The 12,650-nt window shown below is 39.6% G+C and overlaps 1 protein-coding gene across 1 annotated transcript; it reads left to right on the forward strand.

Moving 5' to 3' along the window:
* Window positions 1–612: 612 nt before the first annotated feature.
* Window positions 613–10,841, forward strand: engl (endoglin, like). Its single transcript, XM_053338835.1, has 15 exons — window positions 613–640; window positions 2,954–3,123; window positions 3,884–4,021; window positions 4,166–4,340; window positions 4,631–4,802; window positions 4,929–5,073; window positions 6,074–6,278; window positions 6,484–6,638; window positions 8,000–8,155; window positions 8,861–8,953; window positions 9,038–9,292; window positions 9,453–9,714; window positions 9,784–9,980; window positions 10,497–10,641; window positions 10,717–10,841. Exons 1-15 carry the CDS (start codon window positions 613–615, stop codon window positions 10,839–10,841), a joined length of 2,421 nt encoding a protein of 806 aa, XP_053194810.1.
* The last annotated feature ends 1,809 nt before the right edge of the window (window positions 10,842–12,650 follow it).

Here is a 12,650-nt window from a genome sequence, read left to right on the forward strand (position 1 = left end):
CCCTCCCTGCTTGGTAAATGCTGTTGTTTTTCAAAGTCAACACTTGACACTTTTAACCCCATTACCTCAGAAATGAGGTATAATTTCATTTTAATGAGGCCTATTGAGTATAATTTCCCAAAATATGTGTAAAACATGTGGTGGTAAGTTGGAATAAAGTTGGTTAAAAAAGGTCTGACACAGAATTGGGTGATAATTTATACCTTATGCTTCATGAACAGTCAAATCACACCAGCTCAATGTTGACCAGGGAGGACAAAAGTTGCACAGTTGACAGGAAGACAACAGGAGGGTTAAAAATGGAGTTGTCTCCGTGTTCAAATCCAGACATCATCATCATCAGGATTGCTTAGTCAACTTTTAGAAAGTTTCAGGGGAAAAAAAGAGCATGATTTTAAAAACTGCCACCCCATCCAGACAAATGTGTCTTAAATAGATTTTCGTACATGGTTGATAGAAAAAAACAAGCACTGTGTTCTCTGAAGGTATTTCTCATAGTGCTGTTTTGTTTTGGAAAATACCTTGTTGACCAGAAAGGAGAATGTCTGCTACATTTTGAACAATAATGGAAAGAGTGCAACATCTAAACTCAAAGGCAGGGATATGGAAAATATGACCCCTGTCATGAAAGCCTCAGACAGTGAGAGAAGACATAATAAGTGCATGTGTTTGTGTGTGTGCTGCCCGTTTTCTCACCTCCTTGCATCTCCCAAACATTTCACCTGCCAGTCAAACTCCTGAGGTCCACCCTCCTCCTCCTCTTCCCTCCTTCTCTCCCTCCAACCCTCCTTCCCGTTGCCTTCTACGATTGGAGACGTTTTCGGAGCCTTTTATTCTTCTCCTCGCCATCTCTCTCTCCACTCTGTCACACCATCCCGCAGTCCCTCCCATTGCCCCTTTAATTGTGTCTTTACAACAACTTCTCCCCTCCAGGCCCACGCGGTTGTAAAAATGAATTTCCCATGAGAAATATTTCTCACAAGTCGCACCTCAGCTGGATAAAAGATGCGACACGCAGCTGAGAGTTGAGTCTTTTTTGCCTACTTCAAGATGTGGAGGGTGTGTGTGACTGCCTGGTTGTGTGTTTAGGAAATGAGGGGGGCGTGTGTTGAGTTGTGAATCCAGCCCTTCCAGTGAAGCCTGAAGCAACAGCTGGATCAGCAGACCGCCTGTCCCTCCGTGTAGCGCCGCAGGTGAGTTCAACTTACTCTTAGTCGTGTTGAGTTCAGCAATGAAGGGAACGAGTTTAAAGTAACCTGAAATCAACTTTAGACATGGTAAATAGAACAAAAACTGGCTGCTCAATCCTTCAGGGAATAATAGAGATATCTTATATTAACATGATCTAAGCATGATAAACTTTTTAGATTTTCTTATAGTTGGAAAATTACCTATTGTTATCTCATGCAGCATCAAAATAGATTTCAGATTGTTTAAGTAGGTGTAATCTACTCGTGTTGTTCTGAATATTTAACAGGATTTTCCTTTGTCTTAAATGAAACCAGCTCTCAGATTTAATATAGGCCTAATGCTATGTGATTTATTGCTTATTACTCATATGAGCTTTCCACGCTTCTCAGAAGGCGCCCAACACAATGGGTACTTTTTCTTTTTTCTCTTCTTTCTGACACACTTAAGGCTGATTCTAATGGAAATAGAAACTACATGCAAAACAATTGCTAATCTGAATTAGTCAAAACAATGATTGACATACTAACTGAACTTTCACACATATTATCAGATTTTTTAAACTCCAATTTTGACTCAATAATTAACTTTGACTGTGTGTCATGATGTACTATCTCATTTTTATTTGGTTAAAATTTTCACATTTGCTTTTATCATGACTATCTTAACATGTGATTTTTCTTTTCCTGAGAGAAATGGGCAGACATTTTATGATCCCTTATAATTTCTAACCACTCTAGTTAATGTGTAGAACTTTTATACATTTAACTTTTATCTGACCATCGATCCAAAAACCAAAATATATTCAGTTTGCATTTGTGATAAATGATTATTCTATAATCCTCACATTTGAGAGGCTGGAACCAGTAAAGGCAAGAGAAAAGTCTGCATACTGCAGCTCCCAATGCATACCACAAGTGACATTTCGAGCAATGCTCTTGTTCATACAGAGGCTGGAACCAGACAATATTTTCAGTTTTTGCTTGAAAAATAACTTAAAACAATACTTTGTCACATGTTTATTTTTTGTCGATTGACTAAATAATATACTAATCACTGCAGCTCTATTGATGAGGTGAATGACTAGATAATTGACTAGAACATTTACTGATCTTGTTTTATGCTGAAAAGCTCCCACAGACATACAGCATCAACTCAGTTGTATCGGTATGTCTATAACATTGACTGAATATGATTAGACTGATTTTGAAAACACTGAAGACTTGCTAAAGTATGATGTATGATACGTGATGTGGTCATGTTTCTGTTCGCTAGGATGTTGCAAGAGGAGCCAACACAATAAGTCACTGTAGTGTTGAACCTTTCATGATGCCTTCACTGTCAGGGATTGGATGGACTGTTTTCTGTCTCCTAATGCTCTGGAGGACATTGGCAGGTAACAACGTCAGGATTCAGCTGGACTTGCACACTTTTTTCCCCTTTTTTTAAATGATGACTTTGTTGTTGAAGAATCAAATGTTACATGCTTCTTGTTCTTGCAGCCATGAGTGAAAGGTCTTAAACTGAACTGTCAGAATGAAAGTGAAAATTGTTAGTCTACATAGTTTTGTGGGAGAAATCTGATTTCTTCTGGGAAGTTTTCCAGTTGCCTCAGGCAGAGATTGAAGTATTGACCTCTCTCATAACTCATTCTATTGTTTCTTTGACATCAAGGAACGCTGATTTCTTCATACCTCCCTGTGCCAATATTTTAGGTTTAATTTGTTTCACACTTTATAATCATGTATCCACTCTTACTTCCCAGCTCAAAGTGGAGAGTTGCAATGCTCTGTGGCACCAGTGGGGGCGCTACACCCTGTTCAGGGTTTGCTGGAGAGGTTTGAGGTTGGTTTGGGCTGCGCTGCAAGAGAAAGTGGCAACAAGGAGACTCATGTCATTGCTGTGGGAAGAGTTACTAACAGCCCCGATAACAAGGTGACGTTTCAAAAAGTTTCAAGTTTCAAACATGATTGATACAGAAAGGAAAACCACAGAACGATGAGTGTCTCAAAGTTCACAGTTCATGATCATCTAAATATTAAATGTTCTAAGCGTTTGTTTTAAACTTTCAAACTCAAACGATGTAAAAGTATGGAGCCTTGAAACTGACAAATGTAGTAAAAAGTTCAGACAAATTAAAAAATACAATTTAATACTAAATACTGAATAAATAATTCAAATGGAGAGTAAAAAGAATAATAAAGTGTTATGCTTTTACTCTCACCTTCAATCAGTTGGTATAAAAAGCAACATGTATTTATCTTTCAGCTTAGCTTATTATTATTCAACTCATTAGTTTTCATATTTTCGGGGGCTCTTCACACACATTTAATCACGTAATGAGATGTATGTCCATGTATGTCCTGAGTTTGTTTGTGGAGCAATGTTGTTTGAGCAATGTGCGGACTGTGTGGTTAGCTAGCTTAAGTCTATTCAAACAGCTTAAAAAAAGAAAACTAGACCAGGGGGTTATAAAGAAATTTAGAAGAGCTTGTAAACGATAAAAAGAAAGATAAAATAAATGTACACTACGTTTAAATGATTTGACTAACAATATCATCTATTTAATAGATTTTGTCACTTTCGGGACTCCATATAAGGGAATATAGCTGTCTGAAATACATCCCCTCTTTTGTTATACTGAGCTGGTTTTACAGCTATACTACATGACACCCCTTTCCTCTCCTGTCTACAGGTGACGGTCATGCTGAGGCCCTTGTCTCTCTCCCCTTCACCTCTCAGAGCCCTCCACCTGCTGCTCAGCTCTAAGCTTCCAGTTAACTGGTGGCTGGAGGCTGAGAGACTGTCCCCTGACCTGCCGGTGTTGGTGCAGGTCAGTCAGAGTGTGCAGTTCGGTGTAAAATGCTGTACTGAGGAGTTAATTTATTACTTTTGGACAAACTGACAAGTAGCAGAGACATAGTAGTTTTATCTGTATGATATAATTACCTTTTTCTTCTTTGCCGTCATCCTTAAGGTGTCCAGCAATTCCAGCGTAGAGTCCCACACCCTGCGTCTGCAAGTCCAACCGGTGCATTCCCTACCTTTCCGCCCACGCGCACTGCACCGCTGGGCTCTAAAACACCATGGCAACATGTCCTCTCTAACACACACAACGCATGGCAATCGAGCCTATGTCCGACTGGGAGAGGGTTAGCCATATCTTCAATTATAGTTTTAAAATAAGCTTTACAAAAGTACAACAGCTTAATTGTGTATCATTTTAAGAGACATTTGTTTACAGTTCTCATCTTATAAACATATTAATAGAAGAATAACTAAAATAGTATCACTACATGTGGATAACATGTGGCACTCTCTGTACTAGAAATTCAGGTCATGCCACCTTATCTATCATCTCCCCTCTTTGTTCTCACCAAAACTTAAAGCTGAGATCTTACTGACTTCCTTTTCAAATGAAACTCTGCTCTCCATATCTCAGATCCAACCCTGCCCGCTGTGTGCCAGCTGCAGTCTATGTTCCTCTCTAACAACTACATGACCTCTGACCTGCAGCCACAGGAAGTGCAGGGCTGCACCCACGCGGCTGCAGGTGGGAACAGCCCCGAAGTCCACGTGATCAAGCTCCATTCTGCGGGCTCAGGACTCTGTGGGTGAGAACATGTAGTTTCAGCTATAGCAACAAACTGATTCATACTTTCAGACACTAAGATGAGGGCTGATCCTGCCTGATGTAAGATTCACTGAGATATGCAAAGCTCTCTCTCTGCCTCATCCAGCTCTCTGCAGGTGGAGGTGATAGTCTCTCTTGTGCCCCCGATGGCCAGTTGGAAGACACAGAAGGTTGTGTTGATTCTCAGCAGCTCGATGCCAGTCAACTGGGCCATTATTGCTCATGGTGTCCGGGGTCACGTCTCTGTTTATGTGAGGATTTGTATCTTTATATGTCATGTGACTTATATGTCTGGAGAGTTGTTTGCACAGAAAGGATCAAGCTGGTGTTATTCTACATAAATCCCACAAAAGGACCAAAACCAACAATGATTTGATGCTACTAACAAGTATTGAATTATATATCTAAAAATATTTTATTCCTCTCCGTTGTTGCGCTGTATAACATGTTCCTTCATTACAAAAACATAGCTTCAGAAGTTTATTTGGACTAAAACCCACACACACACTGTCCTGCTACTGTATTTCCTAACTAGAGCACTAAATGTGGATTAATCCGCAGCTGAAAATAATCCCCTATAAAAGCACCCCTGTTTTAATTAAAGTTGCTGAAAACCACAGTTTCCAACTGTTTTACTAAACCTTTTCTTAAAATGGAAATATATATGTGACCTATTTTTAAAAATGTATGTCTTTTGTTTATGGAAGTTACAAAGCGATGACAGAATGGCTAACACATTGTTGGTTTTTGTTGGCAATGAGAAAAATGTACATAATGCCAGCTTTATTCTTAAAAAACTGCTCGCCCACTTCTGAACTCTGAACTCCTGGTAGCTAATTTTTACATGTTTTAATTTTGGATTGATCAATTTAGATGGACTTTTGAATTAACGCCAATATGATTTTGGGTGCATGCTCAACTGTAGTGGTAGCCACATGTTCATACCTCCAGAGCTCCACTTTGTTGCTCTTGTTAGCTGAAGTAAGTTGTAACTGACAAAGATGGAGAAGCGACTTTACAACATCTCTTCAAAACCTTCATTATTTTAGCTGATACTCTGCTTGCATGGTGCATATGCCAAAATTAATTTGAGCTAAGAAGATTATCACAGCGAAAACTTGGGCTTATGTAATGTTTTATATATTGTTTATCATGCTGTGCTCATGATTATTCAGTTTATGTCTCTTAATTGCTTGTATTGTATTATGTGGTTATGTCTATGTACAATATGTCTTCTTCCTCTCTTCATAGTCCTCCAACAGTGTATCCCCACCCTACCCACCTGAGCCTGACCTGACCCTTTCCAGTGTACTGAACTCCGACCTGTCCACTTTACCTGACCTTCTTGTCTGGGCCAGTGAGAGCGGCTACACCAAGGTGACCTCATACACTGAGGCTGACCTGGCCAATCGCTTTGTGATCCAGCTGGCTGGGGGCAGGACAGGTCAGGACCCCTGTGTGTCTCTTGTTTCCATCACTGTGTGAGTGAACTAAACATTTCCATTTGATTTTTTAAACTACCCTTGTTATTTTGTTAAATCCTTTAGGAGAATATGTTGTTTGGTGGTCTGGAGAATGAGAAATGAAAGCAGAGTACTTCCATCAATGCATGTATGTGTTGGGTAAGGGAGTGTTTAATGTCTCTTCAGACGTGGTTGCAGTGCATCCTGTGGTTGGGCGGCCTAACTGGGCTGAGGAACGCAGGCTGAGAGAATGGCTGAATGGTGGCGGCAGAGTGGGAGGAGGCCGAGAGAGTTTCACAGTGCAGTGTGACGACGGACGCCTCAGTATGACCGTGGACCAACAAATCCTGCAGGTTTTACACCTCAGTATTTAATGCAGTCTTGTATATAAGAAATTTATAAAGACAGAAGCAGGAAAGAAATACAACTCATACTGTATGTTCAGCACATATTACTAGTTACTGCAATTTAAAGGTGCAGTGTGTATAATTTAGTGGCATCTAGTTCAATGGATTTGGCAGAAATGGAATAAAACATTCACAAGTATGTTTTAAATAGTGCATAATCACCTGAAATTAGAATCATTGTGTTTTCGTAACTTTAGAATGAGCCCTTTATATCTATACAAGGAGCTGAACTTCTTCCACCATGTTGTACTGCCATGTTTCTACAGTAACCCAGAACAGGCAAACCAAACATTGGCTCTAGAGAGTGTTTGTGGCCACTGTAGGTTCTACTTCAGAAGAGGTGGTGGGAGGAGAGGGGGTGGCGACTTTACCGCTAGATGCCACTAAATCCTACACATTGCACCTATAATGAATTAGATGGTTTCTCAAAGACTCTAGTAGCTCAAAAAGAAAGAAAGAAAGAAAGAAAGAAAGAAAGTGTTTAAATGAAAAATACAAATCTTTTAAAAAAGTATTCTACATATCTTGTAAATGTATACATGAATCATATTTAAAGCTGCCTTTAAAAAAAAATTCTGTTAACAATCAATCACATGACTATGTGTAATATGAAAGGGTTTCAGTCATAGTGACAAATCCATACTGAATTTTCTTTTTTACTAACTTTCAGGTCATTGTGTTGATTTTAAGGCCCACAACTCTACTTTTTTGGTTGACTTTCACCGTTCTCATCAACCTCAATGTACGCTACCTGTCCAGCACTAAACAACAGACAATGTTAGCAACTAGCTTGTAGCTGGTGAACATAAAGAAGCATTTAGTAGCTAAAGAACCAGCGATTTCTCTCCTGGTAGAGAGCTGTTGCCAGCAGAGCTACAAAGGAGAGTGAATATTGGATTTACATTCATCAGTTGGCCACAAATACGACTCCAAATTAATACTAATGTTGCTCCATGTCTGCTAGATGTGTTAATAGGCAACTGGTTGCTAGCATAACAACTTTTTATGCTCATACCACACCATTGTTGTGTTCAGCCATCAAGTGATCAGAAAATAAGTAAGATAATGTGGGTTTATGAAAATAACAGTGTAAGTGGAGGTGAGTTTTATTAGCTGACAGAAATAAAATATCCTCTTTGTTCAAGGTGTCTGTGATTTTATGTGCTGAAATAGCTTTATTTGATATGCAGCCCGCTGTATCTGCCCATTTTCAGTTATTTTTAGCAATAGTAGTTATTATTTTGTGTTAATTCAGAGAGAAATTCAGTTTGGAAGTCACACTGTCTCACACCACTTCTCTCCGTCAGAGCTTATCTGTCCCAGTGGCTGCCGTGACTCTGAGAGACCCAACATGCCAGGCTCAGTCCAATGGGAGCCATTTCCTGTTGGTGTTCCCAGTCATTTCCTGTGGGACTGAGGGACTGCTCCTGGGACATCCCAAAGGGGTGCAGTACAAAAACAAGGTGAGATAAGAAATTTGGACAGAAAGATAATACAAATGTGTTCTGTCTTTAACGAAATCAATTAGTACATTAATTAATTAAATAATTAGTGATGAATAACTAACTTTTTTATTTATTGAACGCTATGTTAATTACAATTTACCAAATTCTCTTGTTTTGTTCATATAACTCTGTATACACCATATTATCTGTATGTTTTTGTCCATTAAGAGTTTGGGGAGATTTTAGATGTGTGTGCCATTATTGACAGAAACAGAGGCACAGTCAACAAGTTAATTAGGTAATTAGTTTGTTTGAGCGGGAGAGAACGAATGACGCTTGTAGAGCAAAGAGGGTATAACATAGGTCAGGGTCTCTCAGAGAGTGCTGAAACAAAAACATGCTGTGCATAATGGACTCTTGAAAACATGGTTAGTGGAAATTGTCTTGGTGAGACTCTTGACCTAGGTCATTGTGACCAGAACAACGCCTAAAATTGGGAAGCTGCACAGAGGCGAATTAAGAGAGAATGAAAGTCTCACTTCAGAGGCAGGAAATTGGAAAGACGGAAGATGCAAACTGACCTCAGAAAAGTGAAAAAAAGAAACAAACAACAGAGACAGAAAGTAAATGTGTTGAAACACAATGAAAAATGTAAAAAACATATCTATCTATCTTGTTGACTGTAACAACTGTGTCTCCCTCTTCTCCTTCCTGTCCAACCAGGTGTTATTATGGAGAGACAAGCCTCGTACCATCCCGGCACTCAATGGCACAGGGAAAAAGTCCAAAAGTCCACTCAGCATACATGAGATATCTGTGTGTTTATCTTCGTTTTGGTTCAAATGTTCTCCATTATTTATTCAGTACTCTTAATGTGTCATTTCCTCTTCCTCATTTTAGTTCAGCTGTCTGGCTACAGTCTCCAGCCCCAGCAGCCCTGTTTCTGAAGATGATAACAGTGTAAACACTCCTCCGACAGGGTTGGTCCCCTGGGCACCCCGGGGTCCGGGGCCGGATCCAGGACTGAGCCAGCCCCTGACACCCAGACACAGATCTGGGCCGGTTCTCATTTTGAAGCTTTTTGTTTCTGAGCGCTACGATCAGAAGCGGGTTGGCCCCTGTGTCATCACTGCCAACCACCGTGTCTACTTTGAGGTCTGAGTGTGTCTCATCTCTCTCATATTATTTTCTGTGCTTACTTGAAAACTGAAAAAAAGCGTCATGGTACATAATTTAAATCCTGTTAATTTCCAGTGTCTTAGCCAAAAATGTAAGTACAATTTGTCTTCTTCATTTGTTCTCAATCCTACTGCAGATTTCCGCCAAAGGCCCCTTTACAGATGTTGTGGAGGTGATGTCATGTGTGGTCTCTCCTCTGTCAGACCCAAAAAAGTCTCCTTTCTGGACTGTCATCAGCAACGGCTGTTCATCAGACCCCTCACTGACCCTTGGTGTACAAACAAAAGGAGAAGAGGAGGAAGAAGCTGAAGGGAATGGCGAACTGGAAGTGGAAAAGGATGAAAGAGAAGACCGAGATTATAAGGATGTTGATGATAATGATGAAAGTGTCTCCCTTCGCCGCAAAATGAGAATAGGGAGCAAAGCATCAGGAAGGATGGAAAAGAGTAGCACAAGTATGGAAGCAGAGGAGGAGAATCTGTCCTTGAGATTTAGTTTCCTCCTGCGGCCGGTATATAATGACTCCATGCAGTTCCTCCACTGCAGCCTTCGCCTGTGTGTCTCTGACTCCACAAGAGGGGGACCCATGAAAGAAGAGTCAGAGAATGACTGTGAGGGTGGGCTACGTATCCCCCCACTTGTATCAAGGTCACCCAGGCATCAGGTAAATTTCATAACACAAGATAATTGCAGTTAAAGCATCCCTCAACAACAACAGCTTTAGAAATGGGTCTCTGTTTCTGAGCACAAACTGCTAGCATGCTAACATGGTTGGGGCTAACCTTTTCTTGCAAAAATCAGCCCTGCAAATGTTTCATGAGGTAGAAAATGTACTTAACAGGTTTATTTGGCCTCCAGCATACACACAATATGTTCTGGTGAGAAACTGTGAAAAACTCCACAGGGTACCTGTAATGCAACTTTAATTAATACAGCAAAATGTTCACTGTGTTGGCTTATAGACCTCAAGAAAGTTTAAAACCTCTGTTGCTTAATGTTCATACTGTTATGGCATGAACTCATAGGTAGGAAATATATTGAAAACCAAAAACGTTTCTAAACTCAACAATAAACCCTGTCCTCTGTCTTGAAATCATAATGTGTGCTTTGTAACACTCTCATGTTGGTATTACAGTACTGCAGTACTGTAATAACTAATTTGCCTGTGTTCCCATCTCAGTGTGAGGTCAGAAACTTGTCCAGGCCTATGGTGGTCACCCAGCGTATTAGTTCACTGTCACCCAAAATGTTGAGGCCTCCCACAGGCGCAAGAACCAAGAGACTTAGCGTCTCCCCACTGGCCAGCCCACATCCAGAGCACAGCAGTGAGTACCATTTATTTGATCATTTTTCACTGTTTAACTCTACGTCACACTCTCTCATAAACGCTCTGTCTCTAGGCTCTGTGGTGCAGACAGGACCAGTGATGGGAATCGTCTTTGCAGCCTTTGTGATGGGCGTCAGCTTGGTCGGGGGGCTGTGGTGCATTTACAATTATACAGGTAATGAGACCAGCTTCCTTTAAAGCACAGTAAAGTTATGGTGTCAAATAAATAATCATCTTAAAAATATACTAACTTGAATAATTAAAAGTAATGATATAAAAGTAATTATCATGACCATATCTCTAAATGTGTTTCTCTACTGTTAATCACTAATTAATGCACCGCAATAGGGAGTCAACACTCTTTGCTATTCATAGTATTATAGTACGCTAATAACTTTAGTCATCCCTTACGTTATCTATATCTACAGACCTGACGTCAACATTAACATTCGTCAGATATTTCGCTTTATGACTAAGCTCAACTTTCATTACCATCAACATGTAGTTTCTGTACAGGGCTTGTTAGCAAATGTTAGCAAGCAAAATGGAAAAACTAAGACGGGGGAAATTTGAGCTGCTAATTTTCAGCATATTAGCATTGTCACTGGGAACATGTTAGCGTTGTGATGTTAGCATTTAGCTCAAAGCACTGCTGTTCCAAATTACAACCTCACTGAGCCGCTAATGTGGCTGTACACTTTTTAAATTGGACTATTTACTATTTTGAAGACAGAACTAAAGCCAGATATCTATAAAGTAAAATAATTTTACCAGTCATGTAATGTTGTAGTTCCAAAAGGTAATGTAGTTTTGGGTGTAATTGTGAAAACATTTCTGGTTTTTGGCTAGGATACAAAGCACCTCATTTGGAAAGGTTGACATTAAAGTGGAGTTTCATACTTCTCCCATAAACATCCTGTCCTAAAAGGATTAGGACACTTTTAGTTTGCTAGCATATATATTAATGAAATTGACTCAGTCTGGGAGTGAACACCAGCCCAGTGGGCAGTTACAAATTCCCAGAAGTATATTCCGTGCCAGGATCATTCCCTTTCATCAGAAAGTGTTTCAAAGACAAATAATACATCAAATACAGAATATATGACAGTACTGCTACAATGTTTTGACTGAAGCCAGGCAGAATGAAAATGTCACAGAAACCACCAGTTATTATCATATATGATAGATGACGATGGCCCTGTGGAAGCACTAAAACAGGATTATAAATATAAATGTATATATATATATATTATTTGAAGGGCGACGCCCAGCACCACTGGAACGAGAAGGTCATTTAACAGACCACACTCATGGAGGCCACGTCATCTGGAATCCACCTTCACCGTCGGATCAGTCCACCAGCTCAGTGTAGAGGTAAGACCTGATGAGGAAGGTTATTTAAAAAGCATCACTAACGATGCATTGTAGCTATTATTCACCTCTTTCTACTTTGGGTGCACTCATCTTGATGTGAACTTTAGGATTTCCATTATGTGACTGTTGATGCCAAGATAAGCATTATGACTGGTGTTTTGAAATTGCTCTTGAATTTGTGCGCTTGTGTCAGGAGGAATATATCATCAAAAACTTCTAACTGGATTTCAGATTACGTGTTTTCCTATACACGTCATAAAATTTCCAGTGACAAATTAAATATTTGAACACCAGCTTTGTAACACTCACATTTCACTCTACATTGAAGCTGTAATTCTACTATACTATATATTTCTTTTTAAGCCCTTTCTGTGTTAGAGATGCTTTGTTCATGTTTGGGTGTGAGAAAATGAAAGGGTTTTTTTGCCGGTTGTGTCTAATCAGTCAATTTCATCAAAATGACTTATTTTGAACTCTGACATTTCCCTTATGTTGCAACAAACTCTCATGAGAAATGTTATCACAGATCATTTATCATCATTTATATCACATAACTATATATATATATATGCCATAACTGTGTATTTGTTGTTGTAATGTTAAAAGATAAATAGATATAGATAAATAGATAGA

This window comes from Scomber japonicus, chromosome 18 (assembly GCF_027409825.1).
Source record: "Scomber japonicus isolate fScoJap1 chromosome 18, fScoJap1.pri, whole genome shotgun sequence".
Classification (NCBI taxonomy): domain Eukaryota; kingdom Metazoa; phylum Chordata; class Actinopteri; order Scombriformes; family Scombridae; genus Scomber; species Scomber japonicus.

Bases quoted from the DNA above. Each gene is read 5' to 3' on its own strand.
- engl (XM_053338835.1), top strand. From the start codon at position 613: ATGACCCCTGTCATGAAAGCCTCAGACA. The intron at 8,156-8,860 runs GTGAGATAAGAA...CTGTCCAACCAG, and splicing joins GGGTGCAGTACAAAAACAAG to GTGTTATTATGGAGAGACAA. The intron at 9,293-9,452 runs GTCTGAGTGTGT...ATCCTACTGCAG, and splicing joins ACCACCGTGTCTACTTTGAG to ATTTCCGCCAAAGGCCCCTT.